The sequence below is a fragment of the Lissotriton vulgaris genome, chromosome 12 (assembly GCF_964263255.1).
Source record: "Lissotriton vulgaris chromosome 12, aLisVul1.2, whole genome shotgun sequence".
Taxonomy (NCBI): Eukaryota; Metazoa; Chordata; class Amphibia; order Caudata; family Salamandridae; genus Lissotriton; species Lissotriton vulgaris.
The window spans coordinates 42365664-42384724 of record NC_141700.1 but is presented as its reverse complement, the minus strand read 5'-3'; the positions used below and the strand labels follow the sequence as shown (position 1 = coordinate 42384724).

General features: G+C 42.7%; 1 protein-coding gene across 1 annotated transcript in view; it reads right to left on the bottom strand.

Annotated features, from left to right (window-relative positions):
- PIK3R2 (phosphoinositide-3-kinase regulatory subunit 2) overlaps positions 1 to 19061 on the bottom strand; it is a 163880-nt gene that overhangs the window by 90281 nt on the left and 54538 nt on the right. The window contains exon 2 of the mRNA XM_086946992.1: positions 8710 to 9528. Coding sequence (XP_086803118.1) covers positions 8710 to 9046 — 337 coding nt within the window. The 5' untranslated portion in view covers positions 9047 to 9528. The remainder of the gene's footprint in view (positions 1 to 8709; positions 9529 to 19061) is intronic.

Below are 19061 nucleotides of genomic sequence, written 5' to 3'. Positions count from 1 at the left end.
CCCCAGACGCCCCTAACAAGCATATTACTGATCTCAACCCTAAATCCCTTCAGTTCCCAACACTGCAGAGCATATACTGGTTTCTTGGTACCGTAAGCGAATGTTATGTATCAGCTGCAGCATACTACTGAACATCTGGGATTTTGCAACGTTTTCCAAGAGAAGCTTAATTTTACTAAGAGATGAAAGAGAAATTCAGAGGTTTGGGAATTAACGTATTTAACACAATAGTAAAACTTTTGTATGAGTCTAGTCCAAACTGATAACCATCAAACCAACCCAATCTGCGACATTTTTGCCTGGGCGTATGAAGAGAACTGTTGATCACAGGTGTGGACATTCAGTGATAGGTCTTATCGCAAGCTGTGGTTCCTCTCAAAACAATGTGTCCGGATCCCAAAAGGGGTCAGAAATGATCATTTGATTGTCAATGTTCTGTAGCGGCTTCAGAACATGTCCAGTATGAGCCAAGAGGTTTGAGAAACCCCACAAGAACCTCTACGTCTATAACCGGACCTTGCATTACAACCTAGAAAACAAACCAAAACAATGTGTACGTTTCTTTGAACAGAGACAATACAGACTTCCGTTACCCACTAATCTGATGGCTGCTCCTTTGCAGGCTGACGAGTAAGAGGTTATGATCGTCCGAAGAGAAAGCCCTCTGGGAGCTAATCCTCCGAGAGCATTACAACGTAGGACCTTTCCAACTCGTCTTGGTCTTAAGTGACTGGAATGGACGACTACCCTGCGGTGCAGGTAACCTTCCACAAGGAGCACGGTGGATCAACACTAGCAAATTATTTTTCCAAACACGGTCTATAGTAAAATTCAGCCCAACAGAAGTTTTCTTTCTCATTATTAACGGTGTAAAGGTTCCGTGCTCAGGAGCCTGGCTGTTCTGAAATGGGCATCTCGCACTCAACTAACGGCAAAGTCACAAAATTTGTAATACATTCCGGATTTGAGAAGAGCGTAGCTGTCCTGCAACACTCAATGCAGAACACAACTCTTCAACTTCACAACGTGACGCTCCACTCCCCACAATAAGCCCTTATTTCGACACACATCCTCTTCTGCTCAAATTCCGATAATGCGCTCTCAGGATAGGCACAAAACCAGTGATCTGGCAGGTCAAGGATAGCCGAAGCATAGAGCCACAGCACCCGTAATCACTATTGATGCTGTATTTTGGACAATATTTTTCATCTTCCTTTTTTTTAATAAAGAAAGAATTAAATTCAATACTGCTCAAAACGCCAACATATATCTAGTGGGTAAACTAGAAGTATCCCAGCGTGTTCGGAGAATGAGACGGGAACCATCAGTGGGATCATTGTCTTGAGGCTATTTACTGGTCAAGACATTGGATCTAAAAAGATTTTCAGAGAAAGTAAGAGTTTTCTGCAGTTTATCTTTCCAAGCAGAGAATTTTCTGCCAGCAAAAGGAAACTACTCCAATCTTGGTTTTAGTACCATCGACTTAGCTGAGGCTATGATCCCCGTGCAGTGCTTGTCTGTGGTTTACAGACAGTAAATGAAGCAATAACGGAAAACTTTAGCAACAGTGTTAGACTGGCTGACAAGCGGCAGATGTTTAAGACTTGTACAAAAAGAGCAACTGATGGGCGGAATGCTGAACAATGTCAAACGCTCGTCAAGGGATCTGGACGTAAATCCATTGTTCTTAGGCTCACCAGGCCAAACCAGTTTGGACCCAGCCATACGCAAGTCAGTCAGTCTTGACCCTTGTCCTAATGGGAACAGTCCAGACCTAACTGCCAGGACAGATCCTCCCTGGACCGAAACAAGCATCCTAGGACCGGTTTTGGGATTTCACCCCTCATCAGCCTGTATAGCCTGAATCCAGTGGCATGGCGGCCCTCGTAATTACCAGTGGCTGAGAATAATTCAAGTATTCCATCCATCACTTTTGTATACTTTAGAGTGTCGCCCTAAGTGGGGCGGGTATACCCAGACGTGGATCCTGTGCACACTGTGTCATTTGAGCCAAGCTATATCCGACTGATAAGCCCTTCACAAGGGCAAAACCGGTTCCGTGTTGCTTGTGTTCTGGTCCAGGAAGGACCAGGCCTGGCAGTTCGGGCTGGACTGTTCCCATTGGAGCAGGGTCAAGACTGATTTGCATATGGCTGGGTTTCAACTGGAATGGCATGGGGAGCAAAATAAACGATGGATTTAGTCCCAGATCTCTGTACCGAGGTGAACGTATGACATTGTTCTGCATTCTGTCCATCAATTGTTCTTTTTGCATCTGCAACCCTGAGTGGGACGGGTATGCCCCGACTTGAGTCCCGTGCTCTCCACGCCACTGAAGTCAAGCTATCCTGGCTGAAGAGGAGTGAAACCCCGAAACTGGTCCCAGGAGGCTTGTTTCCGGTTCAGGGCGGGAGGGCCTGGCAGTTCGGGGTGGACTGTTCCCATTGGGCGCAGGGTCAAGACTGATTTGCATATGGCTGGGCCCAAACTCAGGTGGCACGATGTGCAAAATAACGACGGATTGGGATGTGGCCCGAGTAATTTCCAGTAGCTAAAATTAAATCAAGCATTCCACCCAACACTTTCGTGTCCTTTATGATGGTTAATACTGGACTTGCAGGGCCCTCATCCAGACACATTCTTACGAATCCTCACTCACCCCCTAGTTCCTAGTTTCTATAAATCTCACATGCTAAATTTCCTTTAAAAAAAACCTTGGGACCTCACTTCGTTTTAAACCATCCAGAATTCGGAACGACTTTGCACTTCTTGAAATACTGCCTAACCAGTACAAAGTATTTCCTGGAAACTGGCAAATTAACTTCAGGAGTCACTTCACAAGTAACTTACATTTGTGAATGAAAAATGGAACGATTGTGGATATTTCAACTATGAGCTCCTTGGAGAATTGGCCAATTGGACCATTAGGAGGCTTCTGGTAATTCAATAATTGACATTTGGAGTCACTTGAAAACAGGGATTTGAAGATGAAAGATTCTTGAGAAAGGGGTCACGACCTTAGGCCTTAATTGGGAACGGAGGATTAAGGGAAAGCTGTAGGGGGCACAGGGCGGGGGAGAAGGTACCATTATTGTGGGGATGCAAGCAAGATCAATTTTCTTCTATAAGCCCTTCGGGGCTCAGGGCTTTAATGACGGAAAAGCACGCATACCCGCAAGCTTTATGTACGACTGTACACTTTTTAACATTTCTATAACATAATTCAGTATTAGAAAACTAGACGGTAGGGCAGTCAGCGGATGAATGCAGCCTAGGTGGAGATTTAACTGAAACCTGAAAGTCACCCATTCAAATAACAGGCAGGCTAACACGTTTCTCATCCTTCAAAGGTCGACATAATGAGTTCTGCTCCATACAGATCGGTTACAGTACTGTCCATCATTTGAAGAATTGAGAACTAAAATATTGAGAGACTGCATCAATTTTAATTAACACTACAGACACTTTTTTCTGCCCTGTGCGTATGCTTTAATTTGGACAGCGCAGTGCCTGAATTTCCACACAAAGCTTTCTCTAGGCAATATATATTTTATTTCACCTTTACTATATCCTGATCAAATGGATCAATAGTGCCCGCGGGACACTGAAATGAAGATATAAGGATTCCTATTTCCATGCCCAAGACTGTGCAAGCATGGAAAATGGCCCTTTTTACGGCTTTTGGCGTCGTAAAATACTGCATTTTCAGGGTTCAATGGGCCCTGGTGCCACTGCTCCTGCTGCACCAGATCGCAGCTACGCCCCTGATCTCTTCTTTGTCATCCCATTTTAAATTCAGTTCAGGACTACAGATACCAGCATGCAAAGGGAAACCCTACAGAGACTGAGCTACCAGTGCTTGTAAATGTAAAACACTGGAGCTCTGACAATCCCCGGGTGTCCCTGGAAATTTGTGCACCAGCATCGAAGTGCGAGGTGCACCCCTCACAGGCCTGATTTTGGGATTGCCTAACCGATGTCACGTGTTATTGGTAGAATTTTCAAAGCTTTTTACAAGCCTTTGGGTTGGTATCAGGGCGCTTTACTAAATGGAAGGCGGACTATATTGTAATGTAATCGATACTTGTATAGCGCACTACTCACCCGCAAGGGTCTCAAGGCGCTTGTACGGATACCGCTGTGGAACCCAACCTGGCTTTCCCTGTGAGGCGTCCACTCCTGGGCACCCCCAAGGTGGAGGCCAGGCATCCTTAGCGTTGTGGGGGGCGTTGTGGAGATTAAGCAAGCTATTGCCCAGAGTTGCAGAATGGGACTCTAAGATTGGAATAGGCACCGAGGCGAGAATTATCAGGTCCGTGGAATTTTGATCCCAAGACCCGCCGAGGCGGGGAATTGAACCATGGTCCTGGGCTAGACCTCTGCATCAGGGTCTGCCGCTCTAACCATTGAAGCTGCGCTATCAGTGTGAGAGGGAGTGTATGTTATGTACATTTGTATAGTGCTTGAATACAATTTTTATGGTCTGAAGCACTTTCAGAATCAAAGGGGCACTTTTAAGAATCTATGGGGCACTTTCAGAATCTGTGGGGCACTTTCAGAATCTGTGGGGCACTTTCAGAATCCGTGGGGCACATTTGGCCATGGGTTCAAAATGTTCTGCTGACATTAGGCGCATGTGTGTGAACTTGAGTGAGTTGGAAAGAGAGTTTGAGGTCTTTGCTCAGTAAAACCAGGAGGCTGTACCTATTGCGCGTGTGCGTCACTGCGCCTGTACCTGGCTGATGTTTAAGTGCTGCGAAGGCAGCCAACAAGAGATACTGGTAGCACAAGAGCCAGGTAAACTGCATACGTGGCCTGTGTTGGATGTACACCCAGGGTCCACCTCAACTCTGCGACGCTCCTGCTACAATAAAAATGTTCTGTGTAAAGCACTCCACTGCTCCTTGGATGTAGGCCTGCGCTGTTTCAACCACGTTAAATAAATCTTTTTGCATGAATTAAGATGCTGCCACAAAAGCCAATGAGCGAAAGAAGGTTTCGCAGCTGCTGCGGCTTCTCCAGGGCTCAGCATCCTTCTGGCCACGCGGCAGCCATTTTCCCTCCAAGGGTTGGCGGGATGCCGGCGGAAGTTGCTGAGGCGGCACATTCCAGGCCCGCCATGTGACCGCCTCTGCTCACAAGTTACTTTCTGTTCGAAACCAGGCCTGCTGCAGGCGGCCGGCCGGCTTCAACGACAGGCAAAAAACGCCTGGGGCAGGAATAAATCATTTTTTGTTCCACTCCAGGAAGAGAGCTGGCGTGTTGGCTTTTTGTTCAGAGAGGAGATGGCTGCAGGCACGTTAAAAGCCAAACCTGACGGAGCACTTTCATAATTGCAGGGCCCCACCTAGCATGCTCGTAAACCTGCACAATTTGACATCAGTCTGTGTTTGCAAGGGATAGAAGTGTTGCAATATGTTAAAAACTCAACACTTTTAGAAATTTGTAACACAAAACCAGGTTCTGCATCGGCCTCCCTGCAGCACAGGGCACTACACAAAACATTCACAATGTAGCAAAATAACAGCCAGATGGGCCCTAACAAGTTTGTTTCAACTTCTATTCATTCATTTAATGTGCATTCATTTTTCTAAATTTTTTAATGCATTTCTGAATCTTATATTTAATGTTTTTGTTTTTTGTTTCAGTTATCACGTTTTACTTCCCCATGAGCTCTAGAAAGAGATGAAAACGTGAATAGATCACCCAACCATACTATTAAATTCGACCCCTAGACAGGCACATGCAGTCCTGGGGGCATACAACACTGTAAGTGAAGAGCTTGAGGACAGACATAAATTACTCGCTATCACAAATATACCACCCTTATGCAATTGGGTACTAGAGCGGTTTAATCTCAGTTCTCGCCAAGACTCTCTGAAGATATCACACCAATGTGGGCAGACAACACATGCCACTGCAGGCCGAGGGATCCCTGGTGCATCTGACGTTGGATCGCACGATGACAGCCAACATCTCACATTGAGAGCCGAAGCGCCTCGAGGCACCGCTCTCCTGTCAAGGCCTCTTTACAGAAGTAGTATGGATCCTGAAATAGCTTTACACCCTCAAGCACAATGGAGGCTTTTAATATCCTCTGAAGAAGCTTTTCTTAGAAACCAAACCCAGCTGCGCGTCTTGTCCAGACTTGTCCGGCTACCTTGGGTGACCATGCTTTGTGCTCAACACAAACATCTTGTATTACGCCTGCCTGGATCGTGTCAGGTGACGACTAGAGCGCGCGACTTGTGGATTGTGTGCAACGTGGCTACATTTAATCGACTCTTATTTAATGATATATGCTACTTAATGTGCATATAGCCATGTCACTTTATAATTCCCTACCAACGTGCAAGTATATCAATTTCCCAGTGTAGGTGAGTTGCAGAAATTTCTAGAAATTTGCCCAACATGAGGGTGAGAAAAAATGGGTGTCTCATAGAAACATAATTATGAGGTTCTGAAAAATTAACATCAATCTATGCAAGTTTAAAACATTTTTTTAAGGAACCTGTAAATCTAGATATACCAACACATAAATATTAAAATATTAACAAACAAAGACTGTTAAGGGTAAATTATTGAAGCATGAAATATTGCAGATTTTGAATCTGTGATCTTGTAACTGCGAGTGCCTGAAACTTTGTCTTTACCGCTTGAGTCTAGTTTATAGAAAACCTGGCCTAAAAGACTTCCTTACACCTCCTGACTTGAAAACAAAAAGACAAATAAAAAAAACATATCCTACCTACTCAAGCAGCGTACAAACAATAAACTGCCGATGCTCGTCAAGCGTAGGAGGTTAATAGAACATGGAGTGATCTCAATCATATGAATACATAAGTAGGGGATTACCGTGTGGTAATCTTGGATTACCGCACAGTAATCTTGGTAACTTCCTCAATCCCCATCTACTTAAGCAAAGCAGTTTTAGAAGCGGTGTACCATCTCTCGCTTGTCGATCTCTTGCCTTGCGAGGCCGATAAAGTTGAGTTAGTGTTTATAGGCTGAAGTGATCAATCTATAATCAATAGACATTCCAAAATCTGTAAGTGAATTGTTACATCCCTCACCCAAATCTTTGCCAAGGTTAAGTTTTCAATGGGACTTAAGAATAAATGCTGGCCTGATAACCCCCTCTTTGCATCGATAGAAGTTCCATCAAGACTCGCGCAATGGAAATTTATCCCTGCGGATATCCTGAAAATATGGCGTGGAGACGGCCCTCCTGGGACTTGATTGGACATCTCCGTTCTAAAACAAACTAACTACATTTCTTCAAAGCCAAACCTTTAAGTAGCAGGGAGTACTTGGCCTTGGCTTTGAATCTGGGAGAATTTCTGCTTTTCGGCTCGAAAAGGTAGTCGAACCCCTGAAGGCGGTCGCGTGCATACCAGGCATTCTAGACTCCAGTGCAGCCGGGCTCCAGAGGACCCTGCTGGTATAATTTAATCAGGGGAGGCCCCGGGAGCCGTCTGGGAAACAGGAATGCGCCACTTCCACCCTACATCAGAATGATGGAGGAAAATCCCTTCATTTCATCACCGCCCAACCTTGACAGCCATGCCGGCACCCCGTGCAGCTCCCGGGGCTAGGGTTTAATTCAGAAAATGATTAAAAGGCCTCCCTCCCCAAAACCCCACTCTTTTTTTAAAAAAAAGGGGGAGGGGCCCTAAGCAGCTGTTTGGGAAGGTAACTGTATACCCCACCCACCTTAAGGAACATAATGCACACACTGCAACCAGCTGATTGTGCCCCTCTCCCCCACCACCCTAAAAATACCTACATTCACCCAATTCAGTTTGTACATCTCTATCTTGATCCCGTCAATTAATCAATTAGGATATTTAAAAAAAACATTGAAATCCCTGCGTTTCTACAATAATGCAGAGCTCCAAGTATTTAAAAAAATACTGCCCTGAAATGTTATCTTTTTTTTTTTTAAATGCCTCCGTTGCTCTCCCGCAAACCGTAAAATAGAAGGGTAAATGCGTCTATAGTACCACAGAAGCGCGTAAAGCTCCTTTAATGCACAACATCTTATTGGACGTGAGGGCTATAAAAACATGCATGCAAACTCAGGTAAAAAAAATAAAATAAAAGCAAAAAAATTATAAGATACGTATAGGTCTACCGATGGTTCCTCATAAGCAAAATTCTAAGGCGATTAAGCAGTGCGTTCATGCATTTAACCTAAAACAAAGCCAGAAGGTCTTACAATGCACTAAATCAGACTCCAGGCACTTTCTAATATGACTTCAGTGATAATACTGCCTACACCTTTGCACACGTTGCAAACAAAGGTCTTCTCTGAAGTTGTTGGAGCTAGCCCATAGGAGTTCAACAATGTGGGCACACTCGCCATCAAAGAAACCAGCCAGACGTCAAGAGCATTAGTAGATAGGCTGAAGGCCTAATGGAAAGATTCTGGACCGAAACCTATTGATCTCCTCGTCACTTAGAACCACAAGGTCCCCCACGGCCTGTACTTACCTGCACAAATGCGAACACAAGCTGAAGACACCAGACCGTGAACATTTACCTTACAGTAGGGCAACTAGCTCAGCTCCTTCAGAATTACAAGTGGAATAGGCAAGTGTGGCTGGAGGACCCAGCTTGGAGAAAGAAGATTAGGCAGGAAACAAACAACATGGCTACCAAAAAAGTCAATAAACGCTGACCATGAAATAGAACATGCACGTCTCTTACCTTGAAGATCGCACGAGTCGGGCCTGGGTGAGCTGCCCCCTGGGGTCGCAGGCAGTGGTCTTTGTCCCCTGGGCCGGGGAGTCAAGAGGGGCCCCTTCACCGGGCCAACATACTCTACGTAGGTGCCAGGAAAGTCCCCTCTTTGCTTGGTGCGATCGTTGACTCCTCGGATCCACCCGATCTGCTTGGGGTTCTGCTCGTCGCCCTCTTTGACACCGAGAGCCAGCAGGGCTCCTCGGCCGACGGTCAGGATATCTCCAGGTAGCAGGTCAATGTCTTCCTCACGCTGCTTGCGATACTCAAACTGCGCCCGGTAACGAAACCCTTCTGCCGCCATTGTCCCAAAGGTTTCCTTACGGACGGTTGTGATGGAGAAGCTTGGTTGGAGGCAAGGGTTGCGTCTGCTGAGCAGATAGTTCTAGTGTTCAACTGGTCGGCTATGTACAGTTATTTGTGTCGAACTGGAGGTTGTGTTTGGAGGGGGGTACATGGATCATGACACAAACCCCTCTGGTCAGGATTTGCTCACGACCTCTCTTAAGTACCCCCTTTCCGTAGCTTGAATCCTCGGTTCAACCAAATTATTGAACAGAGGGATAGTGCGACAACCATAATCCAGCTCTTCCGACCACGCATGCGGCAAAGGAAACAAGAACGTGCTCTATAATCCTCAGGCTTTAGAGATTACGTCGTCCAAAGTTAGGCTGAGACAGAGAGAAAATAAGTGCTAAAAATGTGTCTATCCAACACAGTCTTGTTGGTGCCCACTTGTCGAAGGTTCTTTCAATCGAGTCACAGACTTGCGTGTAGAGTCAGGATCTAATTGAAGACATAAGAAGAAGTCAGTTACTACAAGGGCCCATAACCTCCCCTGGTAATGTTGGTGAACAATACACAGTGCTTACAAAGAGAAACAAGCATTGGCAAATGCAAGAGGTCTCTGCATTTAAACAAACTGCTTTGGCCACTCACTACTTTTATTTAGATAGCCTCCATGGAAGGCCGGGCATTCATGGTGGCCCTTTGTAAACATGCTACTTCAAAGATTAGAAATACATTCATGAATGCCACGGATGCATGCTCAACCATGGGGGCCTTTGTATATTTTTTCTAACTCATTTTGAGCATCTGAACATACAAATTCAATGGAAAATAAAGTTTAGAGGGTGGTGGTGACAAGTGGGGTAGGGTGAGTGAGGTAAATATCTTTAAAAAAAATGACAGGTATGGGGAGTGGTGGACAAAATGGCCGAACAGCGTGGGTGGTGCGTTTTGGAGCAACACAGAAAATGAACTGGGGAACGCACAGGGGAAGCGAGGAGCAGAGGAGGGTGCAAAGTAAAAGGGGAGCAGCACGGTAGCGGAGAGCAAGAAAACCCATTTACTCCAAATGAGTACTTAATAGAAAAAAAGTAGTTCCTTGTATGCAAGCTAACGTAACAGCAGAATCATACAAGTCAACCAATCAAAACACAAGATTAAAGAAAGGCACTGATCAAGAGGAGACCACGGAGATAGTCTATAAACCATCCAATCACGAGCAAGGAGCAGAACCAAGGCCCTCTCTATGTGAATTGGAATCAACAGGCCTGGACAACACACTGCAAAAGCTATCTAAACCAGAGACCTAAAAATGAGGGTGCTAATTTTGAAAATAAAGTTGTCTAAAACAAAAACATCAGGAACTAAATTTGTACTTTCGGAGTCACAGAAACAGTGTGAGTAATTTCAGCTGAAAGCGATCACTGGGAAAGCTACAGACGCAAAGAGCCATTCATTTATAGCCAACTTCAATTATTAAATGTTTGAGACCGTCCAACGATGGGACTACTCTCGATATATGGCTGGGGAGACGTCTGGAGAGCTCAAACTGCACTTACACCACTCCAGCCCAACTGTTTAATTGTGGTCAACACCAACAAGCAATATTTCCCGGTTGTGTGAGACACGCCCACCCACAGCCCCTGATTGCACGAAAGAAAAAAAAATCTGTCCCAAGTAAATTTTAAAGGCAGAGGCCTGAACTGACTTTTGAATGTAATAATCACAGGTTTGGTAGTAGTTTTACAGGTAATATCAACATATTCTATATAAAGCGCAAAAGATTCCTGCAACCTTTCCGAGGAGACAAATTCTGGCTAAAATCTGGATGCAGTTTATCCCTCTTTTTCAATAAAAAAATGAAATAAAATATTTTAAACTGAAAAATAACACGGGCCATGACTTTAGAGGCATCTAAAAATGGATATATTGAAAACACATTTGTCGTACTCCGACTAGCCCTTCCTTAAAACCGACCTCTGAATCCAACAAACAGGGAAATATGGGAGTGGAGCGGGGGCTGCCAGCAACTCAGGATACTTCAAAACCCCTTTCACCGTAAAAAAGACTTTTATTAATTCTAACATTATAACCTCGACATTAGGCTAAGCACACACTGCTAATAAAATTGTGCCTTGGCGCTCAAATAACTGGTATTGGTTGCTGCCTGCCAGTACTCGTATTGGCAACTCCATTAGGATGAAAGCTGCAGTCAGCCCTGCTACCAATCCGCCCTGCCAGCAGTCTCAAGAGCTGAACCCACTGAGCTATCCCCTTAAACAAGAATTACTACCAACACCTTCTCAAGGAAGAACACCTTTCTGGATCATTCTAGGCCAACATTTGGAAACTCTTTCCAAGAAATATTTAGAGGCACATCTGTGGTGTTGGTGAAAGGGGGTGCGTGTGTGTGTTCTCAGTCTTTGTGGGTGTGAAAGAAAAATCCAAACAACTTTCACTGACACCCCATAAACTCCATACCATTAGTAGTAAATGCGACTGAAACTTTTTTCATTTATGTTGAAATATTTCAGTTATTTTGTTCCCCTTTTTTTGATTCTTCGTTTTTTATACCTCAGGAAAGGATTGCCAACCTACGAGCCATCCACAGTTTGTGAATGCCTTGCACAATGGCTGCCGTGGCACAATCTCTACACTAGTCAATAATCCAAGGCATATTTTATCGGCAAGGGTATAAATGAAAAACAACAGAGCCTCAAAAGAGTCATTTTAAAAAATACCATAAATCACAAACAACTGGCAGAGAAAAAGGCCACATTAACAAAGGTATACATTAAAAAAAAAACACAGTCTCAAAAAATAAATTTTCAGGAAAGATCCCAGAAAAGAAACAACTGAGAGGAGAAACAGGCCAAATTAGTGAAGGTATAATTTCTCCCAAAAAAAGATACAGCCATCGAAAAAGTAATATTCAGAAAATATCCGAAACCAGAAACAACTGGAGGAGAAAAGGGCCACACCTCACGGGGAGGAAAATTCAAATGAAATATATGATATGGCCCCGCGCCGCACTCCAGCCATGAATCTTTAGTTTGGCAAGTGACTTCAGGCAGTGGCTTGTCCGAGCTGGTAACCGCATTACTGGGCCTTAAAGTCGAAATATTACACCACCGCATTGCCAATGGCAACTATTGAGGATTGTGCAAATACACGGAAAACTGATGTTAATCATTTGCAAAAGGGCTGCTGCGCCAAGTACAGATGTGGTTTTATTCTAAGTATCAGACGAACCTGACGGGATCCAAACCAAACATATCCTGCCCGCTCTTTGACGTTAGCTCACTTCTTATTTGCGGCTGTCGGCGGAGTAGCACAATTTTACCCTTGTGGTAACTCCAGCATATGGTCATTTGCCCCAAGAAATGTCCAGGTGCTCATGAGAGGCGGCAATAGCACCCCAGTGTATAGAGGTCCTTAAGCGCATATAAGAAGCCGTATGGGATGGTTATGCCATTACTTGTGCATTTGGACACTCTAATGCTGCCATTGAGCAACAACATCTTATGGCGCTTGAGTTACACAACAACAATACTTGCACCTCCGTGTCCCTCAACTACCAATGCCACGCTCAGCGTTCTACGGCAGTTCCGGCTCTAAACAAGGTCCCTACCTGGGGTATTGTATGTTGCACACCTCTGGGGTAATTAATGTGATTATCCCAGCTTCCCAGGCTCTTGCCTCCACTCCACTGCCACACTCTTGGTTTCAGGGACCGGTGCCTCTAATTTTGGTCAACAGATGCCCACCATTAGATCTTCCAAGAGCAGGTTCTCGCTCGGTTGATAGCGCATCATTCCCGCTCGCTTGGACCCATCTCTCAGCTTCATCTACACTGTAAAAAAAAATCACTACGCTGGAATTTGCTTCGAGCGGGATGTGTGTAGTTTTTCTTCACTTTCTACTCGGCGTCTAAGTCTGTCTCCAGGCCAATCGGCCTTGTTTTTCTTCACCGGCTTGAATTCTGGCAGTTGGAGGTCTCAATAGTTTTGCCTGCACCTCAGCACCATCTCCACCTGCACCACTGGGACAAGGCTACCCCTTGCAAGACTGCTCCCCTTTGGGAATTTCTTGGCCAATATGAGAATCCTCTTTGTCTACCGAGCACCTCTCCTCTGAGGCTCACCTGTTTATTTTCAGAGACAGTTCTTTCTCTAGTGCAAGAGTTCCTATTCCACAAGTGACTGCTGTTATAGACATTCTGACATCAACTGTATTCAGGCTGCACAGTCCAGCACAACGACCCAAAGCCGCCCCCAATTTCACACCCTTCTTCTTGATTGGCCACAAGGCCTCCTGATACTTAGCTGCAGCTTCCAGCACTTGGTGAATGGTGGGAGATTCTGCCACGTTAAATATATCTGAACTCACTCTTTTATAACCTTTCCATCTACAGTTATTATTTTATAAGTTGACTATAATGGAACAAAAAAATTGGACTACTTTTTCCCCAGCTCAGCAGAAGCCCAAAAGTATTACATCAGCAGGAATATTTGTAAAAGAAACAGATTCATTTTTAGAAATCATGTTATTTGAAATGATCGTTCTGAACCTTACGATCACTCTCTTTGCTCACAGGACCTAAAACATAATCACTCTATCAGAATTTGTAACCTAAACAACAAAATCCTCATGACTTCCCCCAACCAGCGCCAAGTCCTCATATACAGGAAATAAAATCACACAAAGCAAACCATGTCTTAAAAACTTGCTGAATAATTTCACAAACATAAATATGTCTGTGGAACAATGATAAGTGAAACACAGTTACCAATTAAAGATATAAAGATTCTTAACACCCCACAGGTTTATAACTATGGCTACAAACATACAGTCAAATACTGCAGGCTAAATATTTGACGCTGGATGTAAATCCACCAGGTCCTGCATCTATGATGTGCGCTTCTCCATGGCATTAGACCGCAAGGATAAGTGTATCCAAACATCTTTCACAATCTGCTTTTTTGTAATCTTTATAACCAGATTTTTTTTATTAATGAATCTTTCTTACGTAAGTATACAAAATCCTGTGTAACAGGTTAAACCAAATCATAACGAGCCACAGTGTAGGGCTTACATCTGCGAGAGAAGTCACTGTAAAATATTGCATCACACATACATACAATCTACATTTATTTTCATCATATTGTAGGATGTGAAGTTTTGATCTAAAGGCGTGCTCCTGAGTGTATTGTTAAAGCCAAGTCAAGTCAAGTCAAAAAGGCTTTATTTCGATAAAAAGTTATCATAAAAGCTTCACATAAAACACAAGTACATCAAGTTTAAAAGCAAAGGTAAAAGCAAGCATAGACAAGCAACAAGAGTTTATATGCAAAAGGAAAACATTTGTTAAAAAGTTGCAATATTTTTAGGAAAATTCATTTTGGTGGTCGATATAAAAAAGAATTAAACAGTTAGTTTTAGCCTTTTAGTTCTGATGGACCAAGCCCATGATAAGAATTTGGCTAGGGCGCAAGCATAGGTGGCACGACTATCAGACATTAATACGCGAATTGCGTCCATGTGGCTCCTAGTATTGTTTAAGCAACTCAAGTGCACAAAGGATCCAATATCAACAGATAAAGATCTGAAAAACCCCTTGTCTGTACAATTTTTCCTATCCACCAGTCAAAGATATTGTGGGTGATGCATTATTGTTTTTTTTTTGCTGCAAAAAAAGTCACAGCCCTAGTTTCTTACATCATTTCCAATGTCCTCTTGGGTCAGGAGAGGCTTCAATTGTTGATATTTCCAATAATATCTATCACATTGATAATGTATTTTGTGATAGTGTTTAATTGACTCCTACAAAAGCTTTCAAAAGAGCCAAGGGAAAGAAACAACTCATTCATGTATCAGAAACCATCATTAACATTGCAACTCAACGCAGGGCCTAAAAAAAAAAAACTCACAAGCATAATCCAAATAGAATATAAATATAACATTTCAGATGTAGGGTGAAACTGGCTATTCCTCTCAAAAGAGAGCATTAAAACCAACAACGGTATTCTTGCTAGAAAGAAAATCTAAACTAACTTGTAAGGAAATATTTATTTATTAGGACAAAAGCTCCCACTCTCCCACCATGAAGTGGCATGCTTCATTATAATAAAAAATATATATATTTATTTTAGAAATGTTTTCAGGTATTCTTTATATATGGGAAACCTGCAGTTAGTTATTGTTCCAGGAAGGGTGTACTCTAGAAATTCCCTATCACTCCCTATGAGTAAGAAATGTTCATTAGCAGCTTTAGCGTAAACCTTTCTAATCCATTAACTTTCTTGGAAAAAATGTTTCTCAAGTTTCGATGGAAATTTAAGAAGCTAGAACATAACACACTTTTATGTAGTTTAAATAACAATTTACCACAAATTAAGCATGTTTCACACCTACCAGGGATACCAGCATCGTACGAAAGCACCTTGAAGCATTACGGACATACTAATGTGTCATATTGTTGACTGTGGAAAAAAGCCAGACAGACTTGTCGTAATAGGGACTAAATATTTGGTCAAAGAGAAGATAGAACGCGAGCCCAAAGGAGCGGATCATTTCCTTGGTTCATGTTCAGACACATAGGAATAATTTAAATGAAACATCACACGTACCCCTCCTAATCCAGAATTACTTTGAGGATAATCAGACATTAATGACTCCTGACAAGCCTCCAGCTGAAAAGCCCGTTGGCGACCCACAGGCAGAAAACGCCAGTATATTCTTCTGGAAAATGTTATACCATGTTTATAAAGCGGTTTGCCAAGGAAGATGTGGACCTGAGATGTCTACAGTGACAACCGCTTTGTCGGCCAGCGTGTTGGCTAGGGATCGTTCTTGCCGATTACAGGAAAGATGGTGTCATCGGCGGACTCATCTTCTCAACCCGATTCAAGACTGCCAGTCAGAACGACTGAGGCTGGTGGCAGACAGGATACCAAAGTAATCCTGGATACTAATCAAAAGGGAAGTTGGTCAGTGACAGAAAGGACAACCCATACTTAGTTCAGAGCCTTCTCAAGCAAACTGCCATTCACAATGATAATACGGGATATGAAAATCCATGAGCAAATGTGTTCTCAATGTATGTTTATGGACTTGAGGTCTTTGCTTAAAAGCAAATAAATTCAGAGAGAACGATCCTTTACTTAACAATCCTAGAGCACATCAAGGTTTACAGCTCTGTAGAGTCTGGATTATTTTACAGAAAACTCTCTATTACATATGTAGGTGTATATATTAGATAAAGAGTGTAATGTGATATTTATTATCATTGCTTAGTGCCAGGAGAGGCCACTACTCTCAAGAGACATAGCCTTGAGTCCCAATACCCGTCTCCTCACTTAATATAGTCATCAACAGAATATTACACTTTGCACATCTGCCTATATGGTTTATATCATGGCACTTCTTCTTGTGCACTTGTTTTAACAGAAGTTTTTTATGTTTATTTTTTACCTAAAACCAGGATGCCTGGCGCTAAATTAGGATTATGGTAAAATGAAACTTTACAGACCACATCACTATTAGGAAGGGTGTTTCCCCAAGTGAACATGGAATCTGTGAGAGAGTAAAGTTGTTTTCTCAGGTCAATGTTGCTGTACTGTGATAGTAAACTCCAATCTGACATTTTCACTGTAGTAATAAATGTGTTGATGAATGTTTACTAATACAGTTGTTCTAAATAACATAGGTCATTAGGTCGTATTTATTTTCACTATGTTGCATAAATATTTTACTTAAAAAATCTCTAATTTTGATAAACGTTCACTTAATTTTGTCTAATGGAGTAGAAAATTACTGAGTACATAATCTCGGTCTTTCTTTTACCTTTGTGCCGTAACACTTGTTAAAGAAAATCGATTTCAAATTCAGTAGAAGTTACTTCCATAAATTGTGCTAGGACAGCCATGTTAAGGGTATCTCTCACATCCATGGGTAGGAGTTTAGCCATATGAAACAAGCGAACTGTAGATGTAATACCAGTCAAACCGACGGCACACAACCGTCCGACTCCCACAGACTTACGTCTGTGACATTTTATGGTGCACCGCTTTGCCTCATATCCATTTCTTTTATACATTCCTTCTTAAGATACCGTCTTCACGAGTCTAAATTCATCAAGATCTTAGACTAAAACCAAACCAAATTGTAACCCTTACAAATAGATGAAATAATGACCAAATACATGCTAATGATATCTCGGAATCCGGGAGATGGGACGTGAAGGTACAGGGTGTATACATACATATACACACACACACACATTATATATCTATATATATCTGTATCTCTAGATCAAGTGCAATTCAGGTGAAAACAATCTCTACACATACTTACACAATACCCTAAAATTAAAACTCTTGTTGGTGTACTATTGCTTTGCTGGTCCCCTCCCGTTAGACTATGTACTTCAAGATATGGACATTAACGTTTAACGAGTTCTATGGTGAGTATCAAGTAAAAACCCATTTCATCCCATCAATAATTACCTGACTGCCTCCTGCTGCTTGCGCTACTTTGTTGGGGGGAGGGGGGGGGGAGCATGGCAAAAAGTCAGCAAGTTGGGAATATCTAGATTTGGTTTTCTATAACACGTCAGATTTGACGAAGCCACGCACATGGATACATACAGACAAGAGCTTGTTCGTATGGAAGGAAGCGACATCCAACATTAAACAGGGGAAACAGAACCCTATTATTTTCCCTGCCAATTTCTTGCCAGCAAAAGTCAACGCCTGCCTGGCATACACTCAAAAGTAGGAATTTAGTAGGGCAACATTCCAAAACATTTTCATTACATTTGGTTTCCTATAGAGATTTTTTTTTTAACAAATTCCACTGGCCGGGGAAGGACCTAAGTCGATAAACAAGGATAAGCCAAACTACAAAAAATGTAAGATTGCTAGTCAAAAGGGCACATTCTCAAACTTGACATACCTAATTACTTTCACAGACAATCGTTCAACCAAACGTGGAATTTTGGGCTTCGTAGTTTGTCCAGCTCCTTGCGGTTTACACCCTAGCTGACTTTGCATAGTACATTTTGTCTCATAGCTTAGAAAGGAGAAAGCATTCAAAATCCTTCAATGGGTCTTACGTTTTAACGTCGAGACTTTTGTCTTCCATCGAAGCCAACTTGGACAGGGTAGTTTTCTCATCCAAGTAGGAAAGTTTGCGCCAGCAAAGGCTTGTTGCTCTGTAGCTGTTGAACATTCGCAAACGCGCCTACCAATGCCCTGGAGGTTGGTGTGTCTAATCGATGACCGGCAATTCATACAGTAGCAGCAGCAAAACTGAGGTCTTGGAAGTTGTCAAGCTGGTGTCGAAGGGCCGATTCACAGAATGAACTTAAGACTCAATCCTAAACTTACTACTATTTTGGTATTCACAGAATGCACTTACTACTTTTGGCATTCACAGAATGAACTTACTACTTTTGGTATTTACAGAAGTTAGGATTTTGTCTTAAGTTTGTCTTAAGACAAACTTAAGACAGACTTAAGACAGACTTAAGACAGACTTAAGACAGACTTAAGACAGACTTAAGACAGACTTAAGACAGACTTAAGACAAACTTAAGACAAAATCCTAACTTCTGTGAATACCAAAAGTAGTAAGTTCTTTCTGTAAATACCAAAAGTAGTAAATTCATTCTGTGAATGCCAAAAGTAGTAAGTGCATTCTGTGAATACCAAAATAGTAGTAAGTTTAGAATTGAGTCTTAAGTTCATTCTGTGAATCGGGCCCTGTGGCACTGAACCATCACTACTTCCCCCCTTCTTCTACTCTTCACCCAGAGCCCCCAACATTTTATGTACTAATGAGCTAATAAACACTTGTTCAGTGACAGAAAATTAACATGTATTCACACGCAAAGCGCAGCAAACACTTAAAATAGTTTAGAAAAAGGTAGTCAGAGTAAAGGCACTCAAAGACCAACAAGAGAGGATTCAGTTTGCTCTCCGATTCCAGTGTCTACTCTGTGGACAACGTACAATGGTCATTGCAACAAT